The sequence below is a fragment of the Stegostoma tigrinum genome, chromosome 25 (genome assembly GCF_030684315.1).
Source record: "Stegostoma tigrinum isolate sSteTig4 chromosome 25, sSteTig4.hap1, whole genome shotgun sequence".
NCBI classification, from domain to species: Eukaryota; Metazoa; Chordata; class Chondrichthyes; order Orectolobiformes; family Stegostomatidae; genus Stegostoma; species Stegostoma tigrinum.
This window is the reverse complement of record NC_081378.1, coordinates 21,537,950-21,563,611: the sequence shown is the minus strand read 5'-3', so window position 1 is coordinate 21,563,611 and position 25,662 is coordinate 21,537,950. Positions and strand designations below refer to the sequence as shown.

General features: G+C 42.9%; 1 protein-coding gene across 9 annotated transcripts in view; it reads left to right on the top strand.

Annotated features, from left to right (window-relative positions):
• ccdc136b (coiled-coil domain containing 136b) overlaps window positions 1-25,662 on the top strand; it is a 67,754-nt gene that overhangs the window by 26,426 nt on the left and 15,666 nt on the right. For all 9 annotated transcript variants that reach the window (XM_048554493.2, XM_048554495.2, XM_048554492.2 and 6 more), the window contains 8 exons: window positions 365-641; window positions 2,396-2,455; window positions 3,331-3,390; window positions 10,998-12,848; window positions 13,719-13,793; window positions 18,099-18,419; window positions 22,288-22,405; window positions 23,967-24,396. In XM_048554493.2, coding sequence (XP_048410450.1) covers window positions 365-641; window positions 2,396-2,455; window positions 3,331-3,390; window positions 10,998-12,848; window positions 13,719-13,793; window positions 18,099-18,419; window positions 22,288-22,405; window positions 23,967-24,396 — 3,192 coding nt within the window. The remainder of the gene's footprint in view (window positions 1-364; window positions 642-2,395; window positions 2,456-3,330; window positions 3,391-10,997; window positions 12,849-13,718; window positions 13,794-18,098; window positions 18,420-22,287; window positions 22,406-23,966; window positions 24,397-25,662) is intronic.

Below are 25,662 nucleotides of genomic sequence, written 5' to 3'. Positions count from 1 at the left end.
TTTTGTCACTATTTATTTGGTTTGGACTGGAAAAATCTTTGGAAAAACCTGTGTGGTGTACTGATGGGAAAGTGGTACTTTCCCATTGGAACACTACTTCAGTACCACAGAAACTGGAACCACCAGGAAATCATGGCGTTTATACCAGTCAACTGGGATCTCCTATACCATACTCATGCTCTCAATCAGGTAAACATATATCACATTCACACTAATGAGACATGGGTCACATAGCACTGCAGAACTCAATGAGCTTTTCCAAGCATGTTCAGCTGTGGTCCTCTGGTTACTGCCCTGGAGCGAATGGGCCTTGACCATTGACTAGAATGATGGTGAATTCATCACTGAATGTTTTGTTCCACAGGACACTCAGGCTGAATGTGCTGATCTGACATTGAAAACCAGAGACTCACTCAGAACAGACTTGGAAATCAGGACTGAACATAAAATCACTAAGGTGAAGATGGAGGGCCTGCAAAGTAAGGGCAACCACGACCTTCTCACTCTGTTGAAAGTAGAGAACACAGAAGAGGAGAGAAACGATGAGAACGAAACTCCAGATAGCAAAGATACAGCCTTACCTGATGCTGACATGGAGGATGGGCTGAACAAGAAACGTCGAAGACCCACTCTACGCAAAGGTGCGACCTAAGGTCAGGGTCGAGGGACCTGGGCAGAAGACTTAAGGGACTAGGAGAGTGAGGGCAGGGGTCTGGGAACAGGTGATTGGGGGTGGAGGATTGGGTCTATGACAATTGAGGCTAGTGAATGAGTCGGGAAACTGAATTCAGGGAGACTTGGGAAGGAGGAGATGGGGAAATGAGACTGAGGGCATAGGTCAGGGGTCAGGGGGATTTGGGTAGGAGGATCAGGGCTTGGAACTTAGGGAAAGAGAACTGGGTTTGGAGGCATGGAGAGTCAGAGTGGCTGGAACTAAGCACAGAGGGTACTAGGGCCTGGGAGCAGTAGGGCTGAGAGCAAGCAGGCTGGGGGCAGAGAATGGAGTAAAAGAAACCTGGGATAAGATGTTACCTCTAGCTCTCTTCATTTCTCTCTCTGTGTCTTACTGTCTCTTTATCTTTCTTTTTGATTATCTGTCCTTGTCTGAGTGCGTGCACCTTGTCTCTCTCACTTTCATTTTCATGCTCTCTCTACTTTGCCTCTTGTTTTCTCTGACACTCTGTATGTCTTTGTTCATCTGTGCGTATTTGTATTTCTTCTGTTCTCTCAGTCTCTCTCTCTCTCTTGTGCTCTGTGACTATCATGCTGTCTTGTGGCTCTCTCTTTTTATCTGTCTCTGTCTCTCTCACTCTCTCTTGCATTCTAGCACTCTGTCTCTGTTTTTTCAAATTTTTTATCTTTCTCTCTCAGATAAATAAACTGTGCTGGTCCTGTTCAGAGTGAGCTTGGTTTCTTTTGGAAGATTTATTTCTGCTAGTCTGATGTGTGATTACTGAACGATAGTGTCATCATGCACAGGGATAAACCCGTGATTCTGCTTGGTGTGCTGAGCTGTTACCCACTTAGTTTTCCTGTTACATAGAACATAGAACATAGAACAATACAGTGCAGAACAGGCCCTTCAGCCCTTGATGTTGCACCGACCTGTGAACTAATCTAACCCCCTCCCCCTACACTATCCCATCATCATCCATATGCTTGTCCAAGGACTGTTTAAATGCTCCTAATGTGGCTGAGTTAACTACATTGGCAGGGAGGGCGTTCCATGTCCTTACTACTCTCTGAGTAAAGAACCTGCCTCTGATATCTGTCTTAAATCTATCACCCCTCAATTTGTAGCTATGCCCCCTTGTACAACCTGAAGTCATCATCCTCGGAAAAAGAATCTCACTGCCCACCCTATCTAATCCTCTGATCATCTTGTATGTCTCTATTAAATCCCCTGTTAGCCTCCTTCTCTCCAATGAGAACAGACCCAAGTCCTTCAGCCTTTCTTCATAAGGTCTGCACTCCAGACCAGGCAACATCCTGGTAAATCTCCTCTGCACCTTTTCCATTGTTTCCACATCCTTCCTGTAATGGGGCAACCAGAACTGCGCGCAATATTCCAAATGAGGCTGCACTAGCGTTTTGTACATATCAGTGAAAGACTGAGAATTCTGTCCCTGGAGACTGAGCATGCTCAATCAATATTCATGAGTATATTCCCGACTGAGATCAGTAGATTCTAGGTGGCTAAACGAATCCGAGGATATGTGGATAGTGTGTGTGGCTGACACAACAGATCAACTATGATTGTACTGAGTGGGGGAGAGGTTTCTAGGGGCTGGATGAACTATTCCTATTTCTTAAATCCTAATGTGACATCTCTCATTTAAATGTACAACCGATATGTCTTCTCTCAATCAAAGTTTATTATATTTTTCTGTTGCAGAGAAAAGACTTCAGGAATCGAAGATTCTGCGTAAACAAGCTATGATTAGAGATATGAGCGGTAACTTAGCCCCAAATAATTTTCCTGAAGTTACTGTGGCCATACACTCCATTCCTCTTTCACCAGCCCCACACTTGAAGTTGTTGATTCTCCCCCTTCCCATTGCCTTATGGTGCTAACTCTCCTCCCATCACCTGAAGATGTCAACTCTCGTCCCCCTATTGCCTAAAGGTGTCAACTCCCCTCCATCACCTGAAGGTGTTTACTTTCCCTCCATTGTTTAGAGGTGTCAACTCTACTCCCATCACCTGAAGGTATTGACTCTCCCCCCCCATGCCTGAAGGTATTGACTCTCCCACCCCGCCTGAAGATGTCGCTTCTCCCCCCCAAATGCCTGAAGGTATTGACTCTCCCCCCCAATGCCTGAAGGTATTGACTCTCCCCCCCCACCACCCCATTGCCTGAAGGTATTGACTGTCCTCTCATCGCTTGAAGGTGCTGACATTCTCCCACTACTTCCCATGTCACCTCAAGGTGCTGACTCTTCTGTTCCCCATCCCTTGATGGTGTTGACTCTGTCTTCCCCCTACCTTACCACATCTTCTGGAACTGTCAATGCTCTCCTTGACCTCGATCCACTGAAGATGCTGACTCTCTCCTCATTCTCTTAAGTATTGATTCTCCAGGACTCCTGGAGGAGTGGACTCTCACTCTGCTCACCCCCCCCCCCCCCGCGAAGGTGCTGACTGTCTCTCACCGAATAATGAAGATCATGTCTCTTTCAGCCTCCTCCCCTGAAGATGTTGACCCTTTGTCCCACTTTCCTAAAGATGCTGATTTCCATCCCAACAGACTCTCTATTGCTCAACAATTGTACTTTTTCTTATCTCATGTGTGAGCTGCAGTAACAAGTATTTAACTTCATTGTTTCTCAGAGAAAGGTCCCCCAGATGTAAAGGTCCTGCGTCAGCAAGCAATTGTCCGTGATATAAGTGGTGAGTCTTTACCCTGTCACAGCAAGCCTGAGTCATTGACGTGAACGTATAAATTCAGAATACCCACTAGCATTTTGATTCTTTGGAAGTTGTGACAGAGAAGGAAAAGAAATATTCCACCACTTGGGGCAGCGTGGATTTTGTGTAATGGATTTGTGTTACGTGTTGACTGTCAAATTGCACATGGTTTGATGTTGATTGATATTGATAAGAGACTGCTATCGGGAAGATGCTAATGAACTGTACGATAGACAAAGTATCAGTTAGCCCATCAGTTAGAAACCATGAGAAATTCCAGGCCCCCATTTTAGCAAGGAAATTAAAGTCACAGAGAGTGGCTGCTTCACTGGGATGATTTTGACAGAATTCCAGCGGTGAGGTGAGAGTTACAGCCCTTTACATTAATGCAGGCATTTGACTGAGTGGGGCATCAAGGAGTCCTAACAAAACTGGAATCAATGAGAATTGGGGCATACTCTTTCCTTGTTGGAGTCATTGCTAGCGCATTGGAAGATGATTGTGGTTGTTGGAGGTCAGTTTTCAAGACATCTCTGCAGGAGTTCCTCAAGCTAGTTTCCTAGGCACAGCCATCTTCAGCTGCATCATCAATGACCTTTTTCATCCATCATAAAGTCAGAAGTGAGGACGTACAATGTTCTGCAGCATTCTTGACTTCTCAGTTATTGACACAGTCCACGTCCAAATGCAATGACATATGGACAATAACCAGGTTTGGGCTGACAAGTAGGAAATAATATTTGTGCCACACAAATGCTAGGCAGCCACCATCTTCAGTAAGAGACAATCTGGCCACTTCCCCTTTATATTCAATGGGATTACCATCACTGACTCCCCTACATTGTGGGACCTTCCATTGACCAGAAACTGAACTTGACGCTCCATATAAATATTGTGGCTACAAGAGTAGGTCAGAGGCTAGGAGAACTGCAGTGAGTAACTCACCTCCTGACTCCCCAAACCTGTCCACCATTTACAAGGCACAAGTCAGGTGTGTGATGGAATACTCCCCACTTACCTGGATGGTGCAGCTCTAACAACAGTCACAAAACTTCACGTCATCTAGGACAAAGCAGCCCATTTGTTTGGCACCACATCCACAGGCATCCATTACCCCACCAGGGATGCTCAGTAGCAGCAATGCAATATCTGCAAGATGCACTCAGAAATTTGCCAAAGATCCTTAGGCAGAGTGTTCCAAACCCACGATCACTCCCATCTGGAAGGATAAGGGCAGCAGATGCATGGGACATCACTACCTGCAAATTCCCCTCCGATCCACTACCATCCTGACTTGGAAATATATCCCTGTTCCTTCATAACAAAGTGTGGAGCTGGATGAACACAGCAGGCCCAGCAGCATCTCAGGAGCACAAAAGCTGACGTTTCGGGCCTAGACCTTTGTTGCTGGGTCAAATTCCAGGAATTCCCTCCCCGAGAGCATTGTGGCCTACAGCACATGGTCTTTAGTGATTCAAGGAAGCTCACCACCACCTTTTCAACAGTAATTAGTGATGGATAATAATCACAGGCCCAGCCAAAGATGCCCACGTCTTGTGAATGAATTTTTCAAAAACTAGCTTGGGGTTGATATAGGAACATGGGAACAGAGTGGAATGGTGGAATTAGTTGAGGATTTTGACAGGACAATGGGCAAAGAGCTGGACAGTGGGATTAGTTTGGAATTATTTCAGAACTATTAGTAGATGGCAAAACAATGGAATTGGTTTGTGATTGCTATAGTGAAGAATTGCACAGATATGTGGATTGAATGACTTGTTTTTAGACAACACAACTTGAGATCTTTTTCTCAGCTACGTTCTCAGTATAAAGTGTATAACCTGCATTTAACCATCACAGCATCCTGACTTGAAAGTATATCTCCACCTTTCCACATTTGCTAAAACACCCTGGAGTTCTTATTTGGTTAGTAAATGTCAGTTGTTACACTGTATGACCTCCTGCCTGTAATAAAGTTTGCTGTCACCATGCTGTTAAAGTGTAGGAAACTACAAGATCAGGTACTGTAGAGGAAAACCATGACGATACCACCTCAGTACGCTGTCTGAGCTGCTACTCAGGATGAAGCTTGTTGCCCCCATTCTCTTCAAGTGTCGGAGTCTACAGGTCCTACTTTGTTTAGTGTGGGAGAAGAAAGCCATCCCACGAGTCTCTTGTAGATAATATGTAGTTTCTTACATGTTAGCATCTAGTTTGATGTTAGACAGGTTGATTGATATTCTACAGAGACTTTGAGGAGGCTCAGATGTCAGGTCTTACTGCTTTGAAATCCCAAACTATCTTTCCTACAAATTCAGATGAAATCATCATATATGCGGTGCTTATTGGGGTTCTCAGTATTAATCTTTTCAGATGCATTTACAACACTCCAAATAATAGTACTGTGTATCTACACTGCATGCAGTGCATTAATTCTAAAAGGTGGTTGCCACTACCTTCTCAAGCTTTTCCAGTGATGCCCAAATCCTGAAACCTGATCAAAATGGATGTCACATTAAAGAACTCCATGACAACATATGAATGAGCATTTCATTGTTGCTCATTAGTGAGCCATTCTCAGGTTCCTTGACATTTCTGCCTCTGACAGCAGATGGCGTCAATGGCCAGTTCTCTGGAAATGGGACAGCTGGAAGCCTGTGGTCACAATGTCAGGAATGCTGGGTGGATTTGGAATCTGGATTATTGGATTGAGAAGGGTAATAATCTCTGCCTCATCTGCTTTTACCTTTGTCACAACTCAACCTGCATAGCATAAATGATTGAAGGGACAAATTGTTTGTAGAAGCTTATTGTGAACAGTTTTGAAAGGAGTTGGTGCAGTTTATACCACACCGTGGTACAATTCCTTCCAGGACAGGAACATCATAGGTTAGATGCAGAGTAAAACTACTACTGTCCTAACAAATATTCCCAGTGGAAATGCACCAAGGAGTAGATAAATGGGAAATCTCCCACTACTTCCTATCAAACATTCCCTGAGGAGGAACAGCATTACTGCCTTCCCTATTGATGCAATAATCTGTTAACTACCCACAAACATGGCAAGCAAACTCCTTACATGAGGGAAATACAGGTGATCATCAGATGCCAGCCTTACCCTAAAGCATCTGGAGAATAGGTTAATGCATAATCTTCATTATGCCAACTCCCATTCCTACAGAGGGTCACAATTTGCTGGAATTGTGGCAAAGGTACATTTTATTTAATTAGCACCTTTAGAGTAATAAAATGCCCCAAGGTGGTTCACTGGAAAATGATAAAACTAGATGTGACAATGTATAAGAATATGAGAAATAGGAGTGGGATTAGCTCATTCAGCCCTCAAACCTGCTCCACCATTGAAAAAAGATTATTAGCTGATCTTCTGTCTGAACATTTCACACTCTGCCCCTGTATTCCTGGGTGTTTTAATATGTAGAAATCTAACCAAGCTCAGTCTTGAATCTATTCAGTGACTGAGTGCCAGGGCCAGGGAGATCCAAAGATTCACGAACCGTCTGAGTGAAGAAATTCCTACTCATCTCAGTCCTAAGCAGGCGGCCGTAAGGCAAAGGAGCAGGAGGAAGTTCTGATAGGCGAGGTGAGCAAAGAAAGGTCATGGGGGGAGCTAAGAGAGAAACTAGAGAAGGCTGTGAGTTCAGGACGAGGGGTGTGGGATCTTTAGAGATGGTTTGTATTTATGAGTTGGTAGAAGTGAGGGATTCCACAGAGGCAGCTCGCAGTCTTTGTGACAAAGGAAGCTGTGACTCATGATACTTAACTGTTGGAGAGTTTCAGAAAATGGTTTGCTCACTAGACTGTGGCACATCATGAAAACGTTTGACACAGAAAGATTCCATCTATATACTTCATCTATGTCTACCCTCAGTGATATGCTGCCTGGTTTTTACTTTCCAACCCAGTCACTTTCTCCTTTTGACAATGGTCTTGCATCAGAGTCAGAAGCTCCCAGTTTCGGCTGACACTTCCAGTTCAGTACAGAGAGAGCACTGCACTGTTGAAGGGGCATTATAGAGGAAGCACTGCAGGTCAAAGGGGCAGTGCAGTGGGTGCATTGGACTGTCTGAGGAGCAGTATGAAGGGACCACCACATTGTCTAATGTGCAGTACAAAGGGTGCACTGGACTGTCTGAGGGGCAGTATCAAGGGGGCACTGGACTGTCTAATGTGCAGTACAGAGGGTACATTGGACTGTCTAAGGTGCAGTACGGAGGGTACATTGGACTGTCTGAAATGCAGTGTGGAGGGTGCACTGGATTGTCTAAGGTGCAGTAGGGAGGGAGCTTCGCACTGTCCAAGGGGCAGTATGAAGGAGGCACTGCACTCTCTAAGGGTCAGTAGAGAGGGTGCACTGCAGTGTCTAAGGGGCAATATGGAGTGAGTTCTATACCATCAGGAAAATGAACTAAGCTGAACATGTTGGTGGGATCTTCCTTTGTGTGCAGTTGCTGTGATATATAACAGTGACTGAGGTGCTGTGATTTATGGTGTATTGCATGCCAAGCCATGATAACCACCACATGTATGAACACACACTCTGCTTATACCCTTGCCCATACTCTCCGCCTTGACCAAAGCTGTGCTTGTGACCGCAGCTTCTGCCATGTGCGCTGCATGGAACCCATTAAGTTCATTATTGGGGGTGGCAGCCAAGCTTTCTAAACTGAAGGAAAATTGTAAGCAGGATATTAATATCAAACCTCATGGATACCATTCTGTGGTGCTGACTCATCCTAGTGAATGTTAGAAGTACAGACAGCTGAGCAGGAGCCTGTCATGGGGTGTCCCCACTGAGAGGAGTGTAAAAATAATACTCATATTCCTTGCTATCGCCAAAGGATGTGGAGCAGGATCAATATCTCACTTGCTTGCCTCACATGTCACTGCCAAGTGAGTTTGTGCTCTCATGGGTGCACATTTATTTTCTCTTTCTCCCCTTTTACGCACACACTCATCTCAAATAGCAGTGCCGCAGGTGTCGTGTGCTCTCAGTCTGGACTCTCTCCTATTCATTCTGTATATTTCTATCCCTTCCATCGATCCAGACACAGACAACTGTTTACGCTGGACTCAGTCCTCTGCCTTTAAGTTTTGAGAGATCACACTATCATGAAAATATCTCTGTGTTTCTGGGCTGCAGGTTGGAATCTGGGAAGTGAAGTTTCGGTGACAGTCATGCTCTGAGTGCTCCCAGTGAGAATGTATGGAACTGAGCATGAAAATAGCACAAGACCAGTGGCAGTCTCTCTTAAACAAGGGTTGTTCACAGCATCAGAAGCTGAGGGATGAGGTTTATAAAATCATAAGGGACATGGATAGGATGACCAGCGAAGATCTTTTTCCCAGGATGGGGCGTCTAAAACCAGAGGGCATTAGGTTAAGGTGAAAGAGGAAAGATCTAAAAGATTTAGAAGGGACCTAAGGGGCAACTTTATCACGCAGAGGGTGATGTGTGTATGGAATGAGCTGCCAGAGGAAGTAGTGGAGGCCAGTACAATTATAACAGGTATCTAGATGAGTATATGAATAGGAAGGGTGTAGAGGGTTATGGGCCAAATGCTGGCAATTGGGACTAGATTTATTTAGGATATCTGGTCAGCATGGACGATTGGATGGAAGGGTCTGTTTCTGTGCTGCATCTGTATAACTCTATTTAAGCTCATGGAGAGATCAATGGCTTCTCTGACAGTTATGAGCTGGGAGATGCCAGAAGAGACTTGGAATAAAATTGCTGAAATTGCTGGAGAAACTCAGCAGATCTGGCAGCATCCATGGAGAGAGAAACAGAGTTAATGTTTAAAGTCTGGTATGACACTTTTTCAGAACTTCCTGTTTTTATTTCAGATTGTCAGCAATTGTGATGTTTTGCTTTTAAAAGAAGATTGGAAGTATATCCAGAAAATATAAGCCCTTAATAACTAAGTGCTAGAGAAAAGTGAGCTGAGATTCAATAGCCCTTTTGGGAATTTAATCACATTACCACTGGAAGATCTTTATAAGGATTCGTTAAAACCACCACATTACCTGTCACAAACCTTCACTGTCACTGACCACCTGTTCACCACTTCACATCCCCCAGTCTCTCATCCTTCTGAGCTGGATAGTCTGCTATCCTCACTGTTGTATCAATGCATAGATTCTAGACCAAAGACAGTTAGGTGAGATTTTGACATCTAATGTTCCAATATAAAGACGCTCACCTCATCTTCAGTTATCACAGTGCTACGGGATCATTGAGTTAGTCAACTATATGTTCTGTTAGTCATGTAAAGTAGCTGTAATATCTGTGAGCATAGAACTCAGACCATGCAAATCTGGGATCTTACAACAGCGTAAATAGTGTTGCTGATAAACTTCAAGACATTTGTCTCAACAACAGCCCAGTCTTTGTTATATTTTATTACATAGACTAGTAGATAATGAAGCACTTAGACTTTATGATATGGCAATGGTGTCCAGTCCAAGAAACAATGTCATCCTCAACATCCAAATTGAACTTCCTGAATCTGGATATGCCCCGATACACTTTCTAGGTTTCTCCCTACCTCTCTTCTCCAAATATCGTACATCCCAAGGATTGATCCAGTGTAAAATTCATTCTTCTCCTCTATATCAAAAACTCCTGAGGCAGGTGAAGTTTGGTGTTAGATGCTGAATATAACTCACTCTACACTGTCCTCAACAAGCCCTGCTGGGACAGGTACAGCATGGGATTAGATACAGACTAAAACTCCATCTATAATCATATTTTTTAAAACAACCTGCTCAGAGATGTTATTACACACCTCTGACATAAGTGGGACTTGGTACAAGTTGGAACATAGAATCCTGGCCCTGAGGTAGGGACACTGTCACTGCACCATAAAAGCCCCAATAAACTGACCCATCAGCACTCCCAGGACAGCTACAGCATGGGATTAGATGCTGAGTAAAGGTCACTCTATTCTCTCCCCAGCAAATACTTGTAGAATAGGTTCAGCAAAGAGAGGCTAAAGAGTGAAGCAGAGTTTCTGCAATTCAGAATCTTGCTCTCTGGTGAAACATTGCTGGTTAATCAGACAGTAGTTTATTTTCTGATAGTGTCAAATTGAAAATTAAGCAGCTGAATGACTTAGTTGTGCATTCTCAGATATATTGTGAAACACAAATGATTCATTCTGCATGCTGGAGCTCATTTCTGCTAGCACAATACAATATCCTGCTGCAAGTAAAGGCCAGTATGGACAGTGAACACACTTGGACTCCTCTGTGTACAAAGGAGTGTGCATATGTAACAATGCTCTGTGTACAGCATGAAGGAATGTGTGATATCTGTCAATTTCCCTGTCTTGCTGCATCTTCTAGGGGCACCTTGTTACGGTTCAAGCCCTGTCAGTACTGTTGAGCCAAGGATATTAGACTAGTCAGTGTTCAAGGTCAGGTTAGGCATTCAGTCCAGTGAAGTGGAGGCTCTGAGCACATTGTCTCGTGAGAGACAGGCTGTGGGCATGCTGTGATATTAGAGATTGGTGCTCTGAGAATACCCTTTATATTGGAAGTTTGCTTACTACTCTTTCTGGTCTCCTTAGGTGATTTGTTGGCGTGTGAAACTAAATCATGTGAATCAACATCAAGCACCATAACAAGTGTCACAGAGTCATGTATGAAGTCAGCTGATACTCCAGTAACTGAGATGACATCAATTACCCCAATTGTGGTCAATTCAACCAAGGCCAATGTTTCCGAGGTCACTAGTGCTGATCAAATACTGTCTGAGGTCATGTCAACTGATTCCAAGCCATCAGACATCAACTCCGCCATTCCCAAAGTGTCTGAGATCAATTTAGCCAATTCAAAACCAACCGAGGTGATGTCAGCCGATCCCAAACCATCTACTATCAAGTCCACTCAATCAGATGTCCAGCCAATCATTTCCAAGGTGTCTGAAGTCAAGTTAGATGATTCAAAACCATCTGAGGTCAAGGGACCTGATCCCAAACCATCAGCGATTGAGTTACTTGATCCCAAACAACCGGATGTCAAGTCAACTGTTCTGAAACCATATGTGGACAAATCTGTTGATCCTGAACAACATGAGGCAAAGCAACCTAATTCTAGACCATCTGAGGTCAAAACGGTTGATTCCACACTGTCTGAGGACAAACCTGATGATCTCAAACCATCTGAACCCAAATCAACTGTTCCCAAACCCTCTGAGGTCAACTCAATTGATGTCAAACCAACTGAAGTCAAGTCAGCTGATCCCAAAATATCAACGGTCATGTCAGTGGATCCCAAACCATCTGAGAAAAAGGCATTTAATCCCAAAACATATGAGGTCAAATCAGCCAATTCCAATTTTTCCGAAGTCATGTCGGCTGATCCCAAGCCATGTATGGACAAGTCAGTTGACTCTAAACTATCTGAAGTTAAGGTATTTGATCCAAAACCTCCTGAGGCCATATCATTTGATCTCAAACCATCTGAGGCTAAGGTAGTCGACCCTATACTTTCTGAGGTCAACATGATTGAATCTAAACTATCTGATGTAAAATCAGCGGATCCTGGAAGATCAGAGATAAAGCCAGCTGATCCCAAACCTTCCAAGGTTAAGTCAGCTGATTTCATACCTGCTGAATTCAAGTCAATGGATACCAAATTCAAGTCAATGAATCCCAAATCTGCTGAGTTCAAGTCAAAGAAACCCAAACCAGCTGAGGTCAAGTCAATGGATCCCAAACCATCTGTGATCAAACCAATTGATTGTGAACCAGATGAGGACAAGTCAGTGGATCCCAAGCTGTCTGTGGTCAAGTCAGTGGATCCCAAGATAGCTGAGGTCAAATCAATGGATCCCAAACCATCTGTGGTGATGCCAATGGATCCCAAACCATCTGTGGTCATGCCAACGGATCCCAAACCAGCTGAGGTCATGTCAATGGATCCCAAACCAGCTGTGGTCAAGTCAATGGATCCTAAATCAGCTGAGGTCATGTCAATGTATCCCATACCTACTGAGGTCAAGTCAATGGATCCTAAACCTGCTGAGGTCATGTCAGCGGATTCCAAAATGTCTGAGGTCACATCAGTGGAGTCCGAACTGTCTGAGGCCATGCCAGGTGATCCTAAATCATTTAAGGTTAAGTCAACAAATCTTACACCATCTGAAACTAAGGCAGTTGACCCCACAGTGTCTGGTGTGATGGCAGCCAGTGTGGATCTAAATGATGTGATGACATGTGTCCACAAGTGTTATGACCAATTAGTAAGTGCTCCTGAAGTATTTGGTGTGAGGTCTGGGACTATAACAATGACTGACAATATGATAGACTTGTTGGAATTGGATGTATTGAGGTCACAAATTAAGCAGCTACAAAAGGAGTTGGAGGAATCTCAGGAGCAGGCTTGCAGACATCAGAAGAACTACCTGGACTTACAAGGTAGGTGGATTTATGAAGCACTATTGAAAGGTGAGGCCAGACTGCGTACACTTGGTGCTCAGTGCTGGGAATGGGTGAGGCCAATGCTGGTGGGGGAAACGGTGCAGTGGCCCTGAGCAAGGAAGTTGCAGAGAGGCTTGGTAGTGGTACATCATTGGGAGCGGTGTTTCTAAGGGACAGCATGTGGTTAAGGGGGTGGATGTTGGGGACAGGTAGGTTTCTGGGGTATGGAACAGGGCAGGAGTTCCTTGGGTGCTGGGAATTGTGGAAGCCAAGGTGTATCTTTAGGGGGATTGGATAAAAGGGAAGGTCAACTTGGTCTTCATTTCCATTTGAAACATTGACTCTGTTTCTCTTCACAGATGCTGCTTGAGCTATCAAATAGTTCCAGCATGTGTTTGGTTTTCATTACACTATATCTAACCTGTGGGAGTCAGTTAGCTCAATTTGCTGGTTACCTGGTTTCTGATGTAGAGTAATGCTGGCAGCATGGGTTCAATTCTTGTACGTACTGAGGTTACCATGATGGTCTTGCCTTCTCAACTTCTGTCCTTACCTGAGGCGTGCTGAACCCCATGTTAAATCAGTATCAGTTGTTTCTCTCTGATGAGACAGTGGGCCTCTTCGCTATGGTGATTTTACCTATGCCATCCTCCACCTGCCTTGAGATTGATTGATGGGATAGTGTAGATGGAGCTTTACCCTGTACCTGATCTGTGCTGTTCCTACTGTGGGAGTGTTTCATGCAATAGTGTAGATGGAGATTTATTTTGTACCTGTCCTGGAAATGTTGATGGGATGGCGTAGAGGGAGCTTTACTTTGTATCGCATCCATCCAACAGATGACTTCTTATTTTCCAAACATTGCAGGGTTGCTGGAGGAGCAGAGATTGGCCAATGTGCAACAAACTGAAAACTTTGCCAAACAGATCCAGCGTCTCCAAGGTCAGTGAGGGCTTTTGGGGTTGATGTGTGCTGCAAACCAATGTGTTAGAAGCCATTTGCTTAGTGGGGCTCAGGCTAAGGAATAAGAGATTGACCATTGTGTGGTTCTCTATAGCCTGCTGTGGGTATCATTTGAATTCAGTACAACAAGGGGTCTTGTTGTTTCTCATGTGACATCATGACGCAAATATAGCAGTGTCAAATTTTCACCTACCACCGAGAGACAGAGATAGCGAGAGTAGTGGAGCAGCAAACATGGTGCAATGAGCAGATGACTCCAGGAGGATTCACCACCTAGTTGTGCAGATGAGTGTCATTTGGCTCCATTGTCATGGCAGCTGGTTTACCATGTAGAGTAATGCCAACAGCATGGGTTCAATTCCTGCACCAGCTGAGGTTACTGTGAAGGTCCTGCCTTCACCTGAGGCATGCTGATGCTCAGGTTAAACCACCACCAGTTACGTGTCTCTAATGAGAAAGCAGCCCAATCACCCTCTGGGACTATGGTAACTTTACCAAGTTGGACAGATAATAGCACAGGAACATTGACAAATGTGAAGGATTGTTTACAGATTGGAAGTGGACATCAGGAATATGAAATGGGCTAGTTGGGATGGGCTGAGGGAGGAATGGGTATGGAATGATGATAGAATCCTCCCCTTTACTGTCTGGACAATTGAGTAGCTGGTAGGTTGCATTGGTTTATAAACAAGCAGTGAGGTTGCTTGAGCTGCAGCAGCACTCCATGTCCAATTCTGGTTGTTTTCACAAAGGAGAAATACTATTCACTTGGAAGCAATTCAGTGAAGTTTCACTGGGCCTGAGCCCTGGGATGAAGGGTGTGTATTATGAGGAAAGGTTGAACCTATAATGATTGCATTTTTACAAAATGAGAGGTGTTCATTTCGAAATATATAAGATTAAAAGAGAACTTGATATTGAAGATGCTGAGGAGTTAGTTCCACTTGTGGAGTAATCTAGAACTAGGAGGCACATTATAAATAAGAATTCTAAGCCTCATAGAATAGTGGATAAACTTGATGGGCTGAATGGCCTACTGCTCCTCCTATTTCTTATGGTCTTCTTAAACTAGGCTCCCTTGCCAATACAGTGCGCTGTCTGGAGCTCACACCTCTGGAACCAGCTTGCCTTCCTGAATTCCTGCTGAGAAGCTGCTTCCCATGAATTGCAGCCAAAAGATGTGGTGTTGCTTGGAGGCAGTTCACAGAAATAACCCAAAGGTTAGGCTGCCAGTACTCATTGCAAACTTCAGCCTGATCAATGGAAAAAATGACACACAGATCTCTTGGAAGACTAACATCAATGCCTTTCCAATATGTAGTGCTGAGGTGGTGAGACAAACTCACTACCCACATTTAAAAGATTCAGTCTGAAATAAGAATTCAACAGAGTGAGGGACACTTGCAGGGACGGAGTGAGTGATGCACACAGGGACAGAGTGAAGGACGCACACAGGGACGGAGTGAGGGACACACACACAGGGATGGAGTGAGGGACACACACACAGGGATGGAGTGCGGGACGCCCGCAGGGACGGAGTGAGGGACGCCTGCAGAGACGGAGTGAGGGACGCCCACAGGGATGGAGCGAGGGATGCCTGTTTATGTTGCATCCCCATTGTATGTTACGTTGCATACAGTAGATCCTGTATGTACATACTGTATGTAACTGACAGGTAAGATCCGAGGCTGAGATATTGGTTGATGGATTTGTTTGTTCTTTATTACATTTACCATGGTGGTGTTTCACAGAAAAATAAGTACACAATGCTGCAGATTCGATTTTAACAATAAAAACAAAATGTATTACATAAAAGAAATGGATATAAAATAGAGCAAGCCAAACTATTTATATAGAAAACAATATCAAAGATTTGAAACCCATGACAAAATACAAGTTAACCTATTCCCAACACCACCACTCTCCAATACTCAAATACCAGAGAGAGTGTTCCCTTTTCTGTCATAACTACATATTTGACTCGACTGTTTCTTTCATTTCCTGGTCTTGAGAGCTTGATAGTCTTTTTCCTTGATTATTTACACAACTGATGTTAAACTTTCTTAGCTTCAGATAACCTCTTCAGCTGTCTAACCAAATACTTCAGGTCTGGAATTTTCAAACTGCACTGATGTAATCTACTTCCTAACTGGTTTGAATCAACTCCTTTCTCCAAGAGAAATTATTCTAACATTTGACCCTAACCAGGTCTTCTGTGAACTACTTCCCATAGCTTTCCAATCTATGGGTTTTTTCCTTGGCCTAAGCATAAAAAATCAATTCTTGATTCTGCTAAATCAGAAGCAAGCAATGTTTACTTTGTCCAGTTTTGAAGCTCTCACTATACAAACTCATGTTATCACTCTAGGAGGGCTGCATTAGCCTGCTGTCAGACACATACTGGTTTAAATTCATGGTTCCAGACAAATCATGTAGTGTTTATCTCAGGGTACTACTCTAGTAAGAGATCTGAGTAGAGGGCAGTGACCCTTTTTAAAAGTCATCTGTAGTTTTATCCTTATAGCTAATTTACCGTGCACTTTGAGAATTTACAATGCTCATTAAGTATTGAATCATCGGTTTATAATGTTTTCTAGATTTCATGTACTCTTTTGTCATATTCTTCTTTTGTAGACCAATTAAAAAGCCATCCCAGTTGAATTTAATGCTTTTTATACCTTCTAGCATATTGGACATTCTCCTTTGGAAAATCTCTGAATGGGACATGATTACAAATATAGTTAAAATTGTAATGCACAAAGGATATAATTGAAGTTTTGGTTCCTTTCAAGTGGTAACTGCCTGAATCAGCGGTTTGCATACAGTTTGGTAAAATCTCTGCTCTTTGTGAGTTTAACAAGGCTTTTGTTTATGGATGCCATTGGGTGTGCTTCCTGTTCTATTGCCTGTTCAATTGAGTTATGTCTATACAATTCTAATGTAGCCATTTGATTTGGGAACTGGTAGCATAGCAGACCACCATGTGTTCAATTCCCCAACTAGCGGACTACTCCTCGTTGAAGCAGCATGCCAATCTTACTTCTTGCCCCTTTTTAGCAGGCAGTTTTGGACTTTCCTGGGTGTAAACTAATAAATGGATTTGGCATCTGCTGGTGTATGATTGGCAAGCAGTTTTCAATTTTGACAGCCTTTGATGAGTTGCAGAAATTTTCCTAAATTCATTTTCATACTAGTTATGAATGCACAAGTTCCCTTGCTAAACAATGGGTATTGCTGGTTCTTGATAACATATAGTCTTTCAGAGATTTCTCTGACTGTGTACCTCAATATTGCATGAAGCTGACCATTAACATATCGGTTGATTCCTCTTGGACCTTGAAGTTTGATGGATGAAGGTTGCAGAGTAATTTCTTGCAACTGTTTACGTCCAGTCTGTATGATGACCATTAATGTCAACATTAACATTCCAGTATTGGTTATCTTTCCTAGTGATCTCCCAACAAAAGTGATTTCCTGGCTAAATGGTGCGTAGAGCTCCCACTGAAGACTTTTCCTTTTGATTTGTAAATTCAGATTTTTACTTTATCTTTAATATTCAGCAGTTGTGTCAGGGCATTCTTCCAGCCTGTGGACCTGCTTCCCTTCATAGCAGGAACATTGTAAAATAGTGATAGGTGCCTGTTCAGCACTTTTCTCTGGATACTGCTTTGTTGCAACTTCAGTTCTGCACTCAATAAACTTAAATGACATACTCTGGTTCTGCCATCCCTAGGCCCATCTGGGGCCTTCTACATCCTGAAAGGCTTCTGGCAGGGATAGCGTGGAATCCATTATTCACACCAAGTCAACATTCATGTCTCCTGCAGTGCAGTTTGTGCTAGTGGCTGGGCTGCTCTCAAGGGAGATCCAGCATGTCTTAATGCCGGCAAGAGATCTGACTGGAGCCAGGGATCCTTTTTAAGAATGATCATTATCTACTTACTGATAATTCTGTTTACAGGATTTCTGGGTACGTGGTCAGAGTCATGGATCTCCTCTCCTCTCCGTCATCAGGATGACGTAACTCCTTACCCATGCACTCAGCAGCTACTGTTAAAAAAAATTGTTACAGTTAACCCTTCATTCTACAGGTTTCAGTGGTTTGTTTCATCTCTAATCCCTGATGAGCAGCCTGCCCTGGATGATCTTAGTCTTCACTGAAGTTATTTCACCCTGTGCACTTTCACTGAGGCTGGTTTAATTGCCCAAACTCAATTGCGATCCTTTCCTTGAAGGAGCAAACTGAGTGATGAATGCTATGGATATTTGTTTTGTTCCATCCAGCACAGCTCCGGTCTGTTCAGGAGGAGATTGACAGTTTGGAGGAGGAGAAGGAGAGTGAACTGATGGAGGCTCATGAGGAATTGCACTGTGCACAGGAGGAGATTGTGAACCTGCGACAGGCAGCTGAAGAGGCTGCTGGAGAGCGGGAGAATGAGATCGCTACACTGCAGGAGGAGCTGTGTCGTATCCGAGCAGAGCTGGAGCATCTTCAGCAAACAACACTGGAGTATGAGCTGGAGATTACCACCCTGCGGGCAGAGATACAGATGAAGAGTGACAGTCAACAGAAGAAAAACTCAGAAGAGGTCACCCAACTTCAAGGTAGAACCTAGATCGAAGTGTGTTTCTCTATATGAAGTTCAAGAGAGGTCAGATATCAAGGGTCAGTTATTGAGATACAGGAAGATCTAAAGTCCAGAAGGATGAGTTCAGGAATTAGTCTCCGCAGGTAGGAATCTCAGGGTTATTTCTTCTGCTATGGATTGAAATAGGGAAGGGCAGGGGGAGGATTTTGGGGAAATCAGTATCTTTGCAAAAGCAAACATGCCAGGAAGAAAGTTCTAACCCCGTGGTTTAGGATCAGTTCCTGTGAATGTTCTTCTGCAAGTGTAAAGTGCACCTGGGGAAGCTGAAAAATAGGCAAGTTTTGACATAGATGTTGGGAGTACTGGAAAATAAAAACAACCAAAATCAATTAATGGAGAACAGAGAAATAGGTGAAAATAAAACAACGAAGAGGGATATGGATAAAATAAATAAAACCAAAAGAACTGGTTATAATCAGCAAAAAAACCCCCGAAACTCAAGACGTTAAAATCATTGGAAAAATTTAATATTAAATGTGAAAAATGTTTAAAAGACATGTATTGGAGTGTAGGAAATTAATGAGGGAAACTAAAGGAAGTGTTGAAAAGAAAGATCTTAGCTCAATGACATGAATAGTTTCAGAAGGACAGATGAAATGACAAATATATGAAGGAAGAATGAGGAGAGTCGATGTAAGTTAAATCATACAATTTCAAAAGGGCTCCAGGAATGGAGACCGGGAAGTGGGGCAGATAGAACAGCTAGAACAAAGAGCTGGCCCCAGGCCCAATGGGTGAAATGGCTTCCTTTCTGTTATATTGGGGAAACCAAGCGGAGGCTTGGGGACCGCTTTGCAGAACACCTCCGCTCAGTTCGCAACATACAACTGCACCTCCCAGTCGCAAACCATTTCCACGCCCCCTCCCATTCTCTTGATGACATGTCCATCATGGGCCTCCTGCACTGCCACAATGATGCCACCCGAAGGTTGCAGGAACAGCAACTCATATTCCGCCTGGGAACCCTGCAGCCATATGGTATCAATGTGGACTTCACCAGTTTCAAAATCTCCCCTTCCCCCACTGCATCCCTCAACCAGCCCAGTTCATCCCCTCCCCCCACTGCACCACACAACCAGCCCAGCTCTTCCCCCCCACCCACTGCATCCCAAAACCAGTCCAACCTGTCTCTGCCTCCCTAACCGGTTCTTCCTCTCACCCATCCCTTCCTCCCACCCCAAGCCGCACCCCCAGCTACCTACTAACCTCATCCCACCTCCTTGACCTGTCCGTCTTCCCTGGACTGACCTATCCCCTCCCTACCTCCCCACCTACACCCTCTCCACCTATCTTCTTTACTCTCCATCTTTGGTCCGCCTCCCCCTCTCTCCCTATTTATTCCAGTTCCCTCCCCCCATCCCCCTCTCTGATGAAGGGTCTAGGCCTGAAACGTCAGCTCTTGTGCTCCTGAGATGCTGCTTGGCCTGCTGTGTTCATCCAGCCTCACATTTTATTATCTTCCTTTCAGTTCTTTCTGATTGTAACAGAAACCCGGCAGCCAGTGGGATACGGATTAAAATTTAGCATTTGGGATATTATATATTTTAGAGGGATAGAAAAGAAAGGCACTGAGACAATTCATGATGTTGCAAATTAATATAAACAAGTAAAGGTTATGGTTCCATGCAATATGGTTGCAACTCAAAGCTAAAACAAAAGACTTTTTACATTAATACAGGTACGGGACGGGAAAGAATGTATAATGATTCATGGGATGAGTTTGAATAATAAAATTATCATTCTTATAACACTGAACTACTCATTTATCAATCAAGACATAAAGGGATAAATGAGAGATAGGAATACGATTCCTAACATGTGTACAGGATTCCTGTTCAAGCAGTGGGTTAGTTAGCCTGCCAAGGTGGATGTGATGCAGGACCTGATTATGAGTAATGAAATGGTTCAGGCAGATGAGCCAAATGTGCATGAGCTCAGTAACCATAAGGTGCGGCTTCAGAACTAACTGGGAAGGGAAATTTTCATTACAAAAGCTGGAAGATTAAAGATGAATATTAGAAAGACAAGGCTATGAGACAGGAGGTGAAAGGAGATATTGACACAGGGGCCTGTGGAGCAACAGTGGGATCTTTTTGTAACAGTTTGTAGAACTCTGCACAATAATGAAGTGAGGATTCTTGAGTTGCTGTTATGTCATATGGACTTTCAAAATGTGTTTGACAGCGTAATAGGTGATAGACTTGTTTGTAAAGTTGCAACTGATGAGAACTTAAAGACAGTAACACTATAAAAACTTGGCTAAGGGACAGAAAAGTATAGGATTTTGGTGAATAGTTGTTTTTTGTTCAGACTGGCAAGAGGTATATAGCGGTGTTCTTCGGGAATCTGTATTCGGATCACTACTTTCCTTATCTATATTACTGACCTGCACTTGGATGTACAGCATCTATGTCCAAAGTTTGCTGATGATTAAAAAAAGTACAGTGCAGTAAACAATGAGGAGGTTAATAGACTTCAGGTCGACTTGGTCAGAAGTTGACATTTAAAGTGTAAAGTGAAATATTTTATCAGAAAAAGAAGGAGAATTGTTGTAAATTAACTGGTATAATTTTGAAAGGGTGCATAGACAGAGAGAACTCTAACAAGTCTATGAATGAATCAGGACAAGTTGAGATTGAAAAACTGTTAAAGAGCGTATGGAATTCTATAGCTGCATGAATAATGAAATAGAATGCAAAAATGTGTAATTATGTTCAACTTTTAGAAAATATGGGTTTGGCCTCAACTGTAATATTATATTCAATTCTGGGCAGCAAACTTTTGGAAGGTTGTCAAGGTCTTAATCAAGGTACAGAAGAGATTGGATGGAATGACTGGGGATGAAAGATTTCATACATCTGGAGTGGAGTTGTATAACTCACCTTAGAACAGAAGAATTTAAGAGGATATTTGCTACAGGTGTTCAAAATCATGGAGGGTTTTGAAAGAATAAATAAAGAGCAAGTGTTTCCGGTGAACACATGTTCAGTAAACAGATCATAAAGACAGTGCCATGATAAAAGAGACAGAAGCAACATAAGGAAACATTTTTACACAGGGGGTTGTTGCAGGGTCTACACTGCTGGATAAGATGCTAAAACAGATTCAAAAATAACTTCCAAATGGAAATGGCTAGACACTGGCATGGAAAGAAATTATAGGCCAATGGAGAAAGAGCATGGAAATGGGATTAACTCAATAATTCAAAAAGCCATCACAGCCATGCAACGCTGAATGGACTACTATTTGTATCATTCTATGATACATCTTTGTTAATATAAATCGATTAAAAAATTAGAATTTTAGATGCTTTGAACTACAAAAAGTATGATTTTTTTCCAGTTATGACTATTATAATATTAACTATGGAGAAATAATGGAGAAAGCAAGTAAGTAGTTATGAGGTGGATTTAAAATAAGGAAAAATGAAGATTTATTTATTTCAAAAGGAACTGTCCTGTATTTTATCAATAAGTTTGGCAAGAAAAGAATTTAAAGCAGGTTTGGACTATAAGAGGAGGGAATATTGATGATTAGATTGGACAGGAGATAAAGGACTACAAGTAGTAGGGAAATAGGAATGATGTGGAAAAATATAAGAGTGACTGTTTGCTGATGTGGAGGTTAAATGCCTATATAGACTGATAGGGACAAATGACTGGTTTCATTATGACTTCTATGTAAGTTCACTCCTGAAAAAATGAAGGGAGACATTGGAAAACTGTTTTTCATATAGGGGATGATGGTTAAGATATGGAATGCCTGACCAGAAACGGTTGCCTTTTTGCACATTTGTGTTGAAATTTGAGCTGTGTATGTGACAGGTGCGGTGCAGAATCTGCAGGTCGAGTGTCGGAATCTGGCTCAAGAGTGTCGAGTTCTACAGGATGACAACAAACAGCTGAGGGAAAGCTTGCAACAAATGGAACAGCAGAGCCACAGGTATCATCCTCCAATATGACATGTGTACCGGCATTTGGACACACACTTGTACACACGCATATTCACTCATTCCTATTCTCTCTCACACACAATCAGCATTCACAATCGCAGACACACTCCCATAGGCTCACCGACTGTCAAACTCATGCTCGCTTACTCACACTCAAATCTACACTCACATACGCTTAATTAAATAAACACACTTAATCAGTCAGGCAATCCAACATTCTCACTCACTTATTCACTCACTTAGTGTAGTCGGAACATTTTATCCAAGCTGTGCTGTTCTTGCCTGGGACAGCATTGAGCAGGGTTGTTCCATTTAAATGATTAATTACTGAAAATGCTCATTAACACATGCCTTTCCGATTACGGAGTCCTGCTCATCAGGGAAAAGGGAGGTATAAGGGCTGAGCTAAGGATTAGGTTTAATTAACACTGACTTTCTGTTTGCCCCTGGGGGATACTATCCAGTCTGGCCTTAGTGGAATTCACATGGATGTAGGTATTGGAAGCAGGTTGCCTTTCAACATGGGACATCCTCTCTTTCCAGCCTGCTTTAGGTATAGGTTTTTATGGAGAAGGAGGAGGGGTCCCACTCATTTCTACATACTCTGTCTCATCCTGCCACCCATTGACACACACTCTCCCTCCCTCACATACTCTCTCACTCTCTCTGTCCCTCCCTCACAGTTTCACCCGCACACACACTTTCTCTCAGATATAGTCTCTCTCTCCATAAATCATTTTCTGTCCCACCCTCTCACACTCTCTTTCTCCCTGCCTCACACATTTCTCTCTGTCCCGCACACACATTCTGTCCCTCCCTCACACTCTCTCTGTCTCTCTCTCCCCCCATTGCACACTCTGTAACTCAGCCTTGCTCACACATTCCCTCTATCGCTCAAACCACCCCAGGCCCAAGAAGCTTGAACATTTTCCTGCTCTGGTCTCTGTGACTCACTTTTGCTCTGCCTTCTCTCACAGTCCTGCTGCCCCTCCTGACCAGGCAGATGCAGCTGCTGCCACCGCTTGTGACCTCCCTGGCCTATGCTACCATCTTGTGCTCCTCCACAGAGCTGGCAGTTGCATACAGGGCCTTAGACAGAGGGAGAACGGACTTTGTGGAAAGTATCAAGAAATTACTCACCCATGCACTGCTTATCTAATTTCAGGCTGCATCTCTTTCTATTTGTGCAGTGCTGATCCACCACCTCAGATGTGGGAAGGGAGTGGCTTTACAGTGGTTTTCAAACTCACTTCCATATTTGTTGTACCATGTGCTTAGGGCAAGGCCTGACTGCTTGCATTAGTCTGGTCCATCGGCTGTGTGTCAGATATGTTTAGTGTAGAGAAAGCCTTAATCGATACATATACCATGATATACTTGTTCTGGGAGTATTTAATGGAACTATGTAAAGATAGTTTTACTCTGTATTTAACTCTGGGATACCTAAGGCTCCATGGTTACATCAAGGAATGATTAACTTTTAATCTGTTCAGGAAGTGTTGGACTGATTGATCAGACACAGACCATTCAGATGCTTGTCTAATTTTATAGATCAAATGAAGGATTTAAGACAGACATTCAAAAGACTGAAAGCCGACGACAGAAGTATGAAATGGAAGCTAAGGGCTTGCCCTGGAAAGAAAGTGGTAAAGGGCCAAATGTAGCAGGTTTAAGTCTGCAGAAGAACCTGAGCCGCACACAGAAAGATCAGGAGAAATCATGTGACAAAATAGCTCCAAGTGATCAAGTCTTTTTAAGGGATCAGCTTGAAGATGGGCGGGTGCTCAAAGAGCAACAGATCCCTAAGGATAGAAGCAGTGGAGATATTGTAACATCGACTCAGAAGGACCAGAAAGTGGAAAGCATTGAACTTGGATCTCAAAGTCCCCAGAGGCATGAAGAGCGAGGTCTGATTGATGAATTGGGTTTGAGACACCGACTCCTACAGGCAGAAGAGAAGGCTCTGTCAGTCCAACATGAGGTATGAGAAACATAAGATTCATGGAGGACCGTTAGTAATTACTCCAACACTGTGCACAAAGAAAAATATCCCAGTGGAATTTGTGAAGCACACATTTCTTTGGAGTATGGGAGGTGAGCAGTTGAATTACATGTTACTGAAATGTTGCTGAAACATTGGCAAGTTCTGAACCTGGTAACCAGAGCTGCTCCAAACTGGGGGTCTGCTGAGGTGGAGTAGGTGCAACTGTTTGGGGAATAAGACTCTTAGAACACTCCAGCAGTTCTATGGAGACAACTGTCTCCTTAACACCAGCAATTTCTAAGTGCCCCATTCTCCTTGAAATCCTGAGTTCACTCATTGTTCAGATTCCAACTGATGATACATCTAGACAAGTCAGATCCCAGAATGAAACATGGCTTGATAGATTATATTTTGTTTTGTTTAGTCAGTTAACATGATCAGTCACTGAGGCATATTCACATGAAACTGCAAATTTTCTTTAGAAACAGAATAGAGGTGTATTACACAAAAGAAGAAACACATAAGAACAAATACATATGTATCGCAGTTAGAGAGATCTTAAAACACAAAAGATAAACTACCAAACCTGTTTCCTAATATTATCTGTTATAGAAACTCAAATCCAAGGAGATCACATTCCATCTGTCTGCTCTCTCAAGTTAACTGTCTCTCGACTATTAATTTGCCATGGACTGTGGATACAGTTTATTGAGTTTTATCCAAATCTGCCAACATGAACTTCTCCACAACTCATGAGAGCCAAAGCCTTCTCAGCTCTACTATCTGTAGATTTCCAACCAAACTCTCCTGATTTGAAAATTGCACAAACTAAACATTTCAACTGAGGTGACAGCGTTTTCCCTGAATGTTCCTAACCTCGAGTAAGACAAAACAGCTTCTCACACTAGTTGTGCCTTCTCCACACTGCTCTTAAAAACTTCAATCTCTAGGCTTTTTAAGCTAAAATTAAATTTTGATTATTCTGACTTGTAAACAAGCAATAGCCTTCAATGTTTACTGGCCTGTTGTAAACTACCACAATATAAGTAACTTTCTATTGACACCACAGGGCTCCATAGCCACAAGGCTTTTGAGAAATTCTGGATTATTAATTATTCTAGAAGGACACTTGATTTTATGTTTTTTTTTAAATAAAAGAAAACCCTTCACAAAAATAACCAACGCCGATATGCCATTATATTGAAATCCAAACTCCAAAAATGATTTTAAAGATAAATATATACAAACACATCTTTCACTACA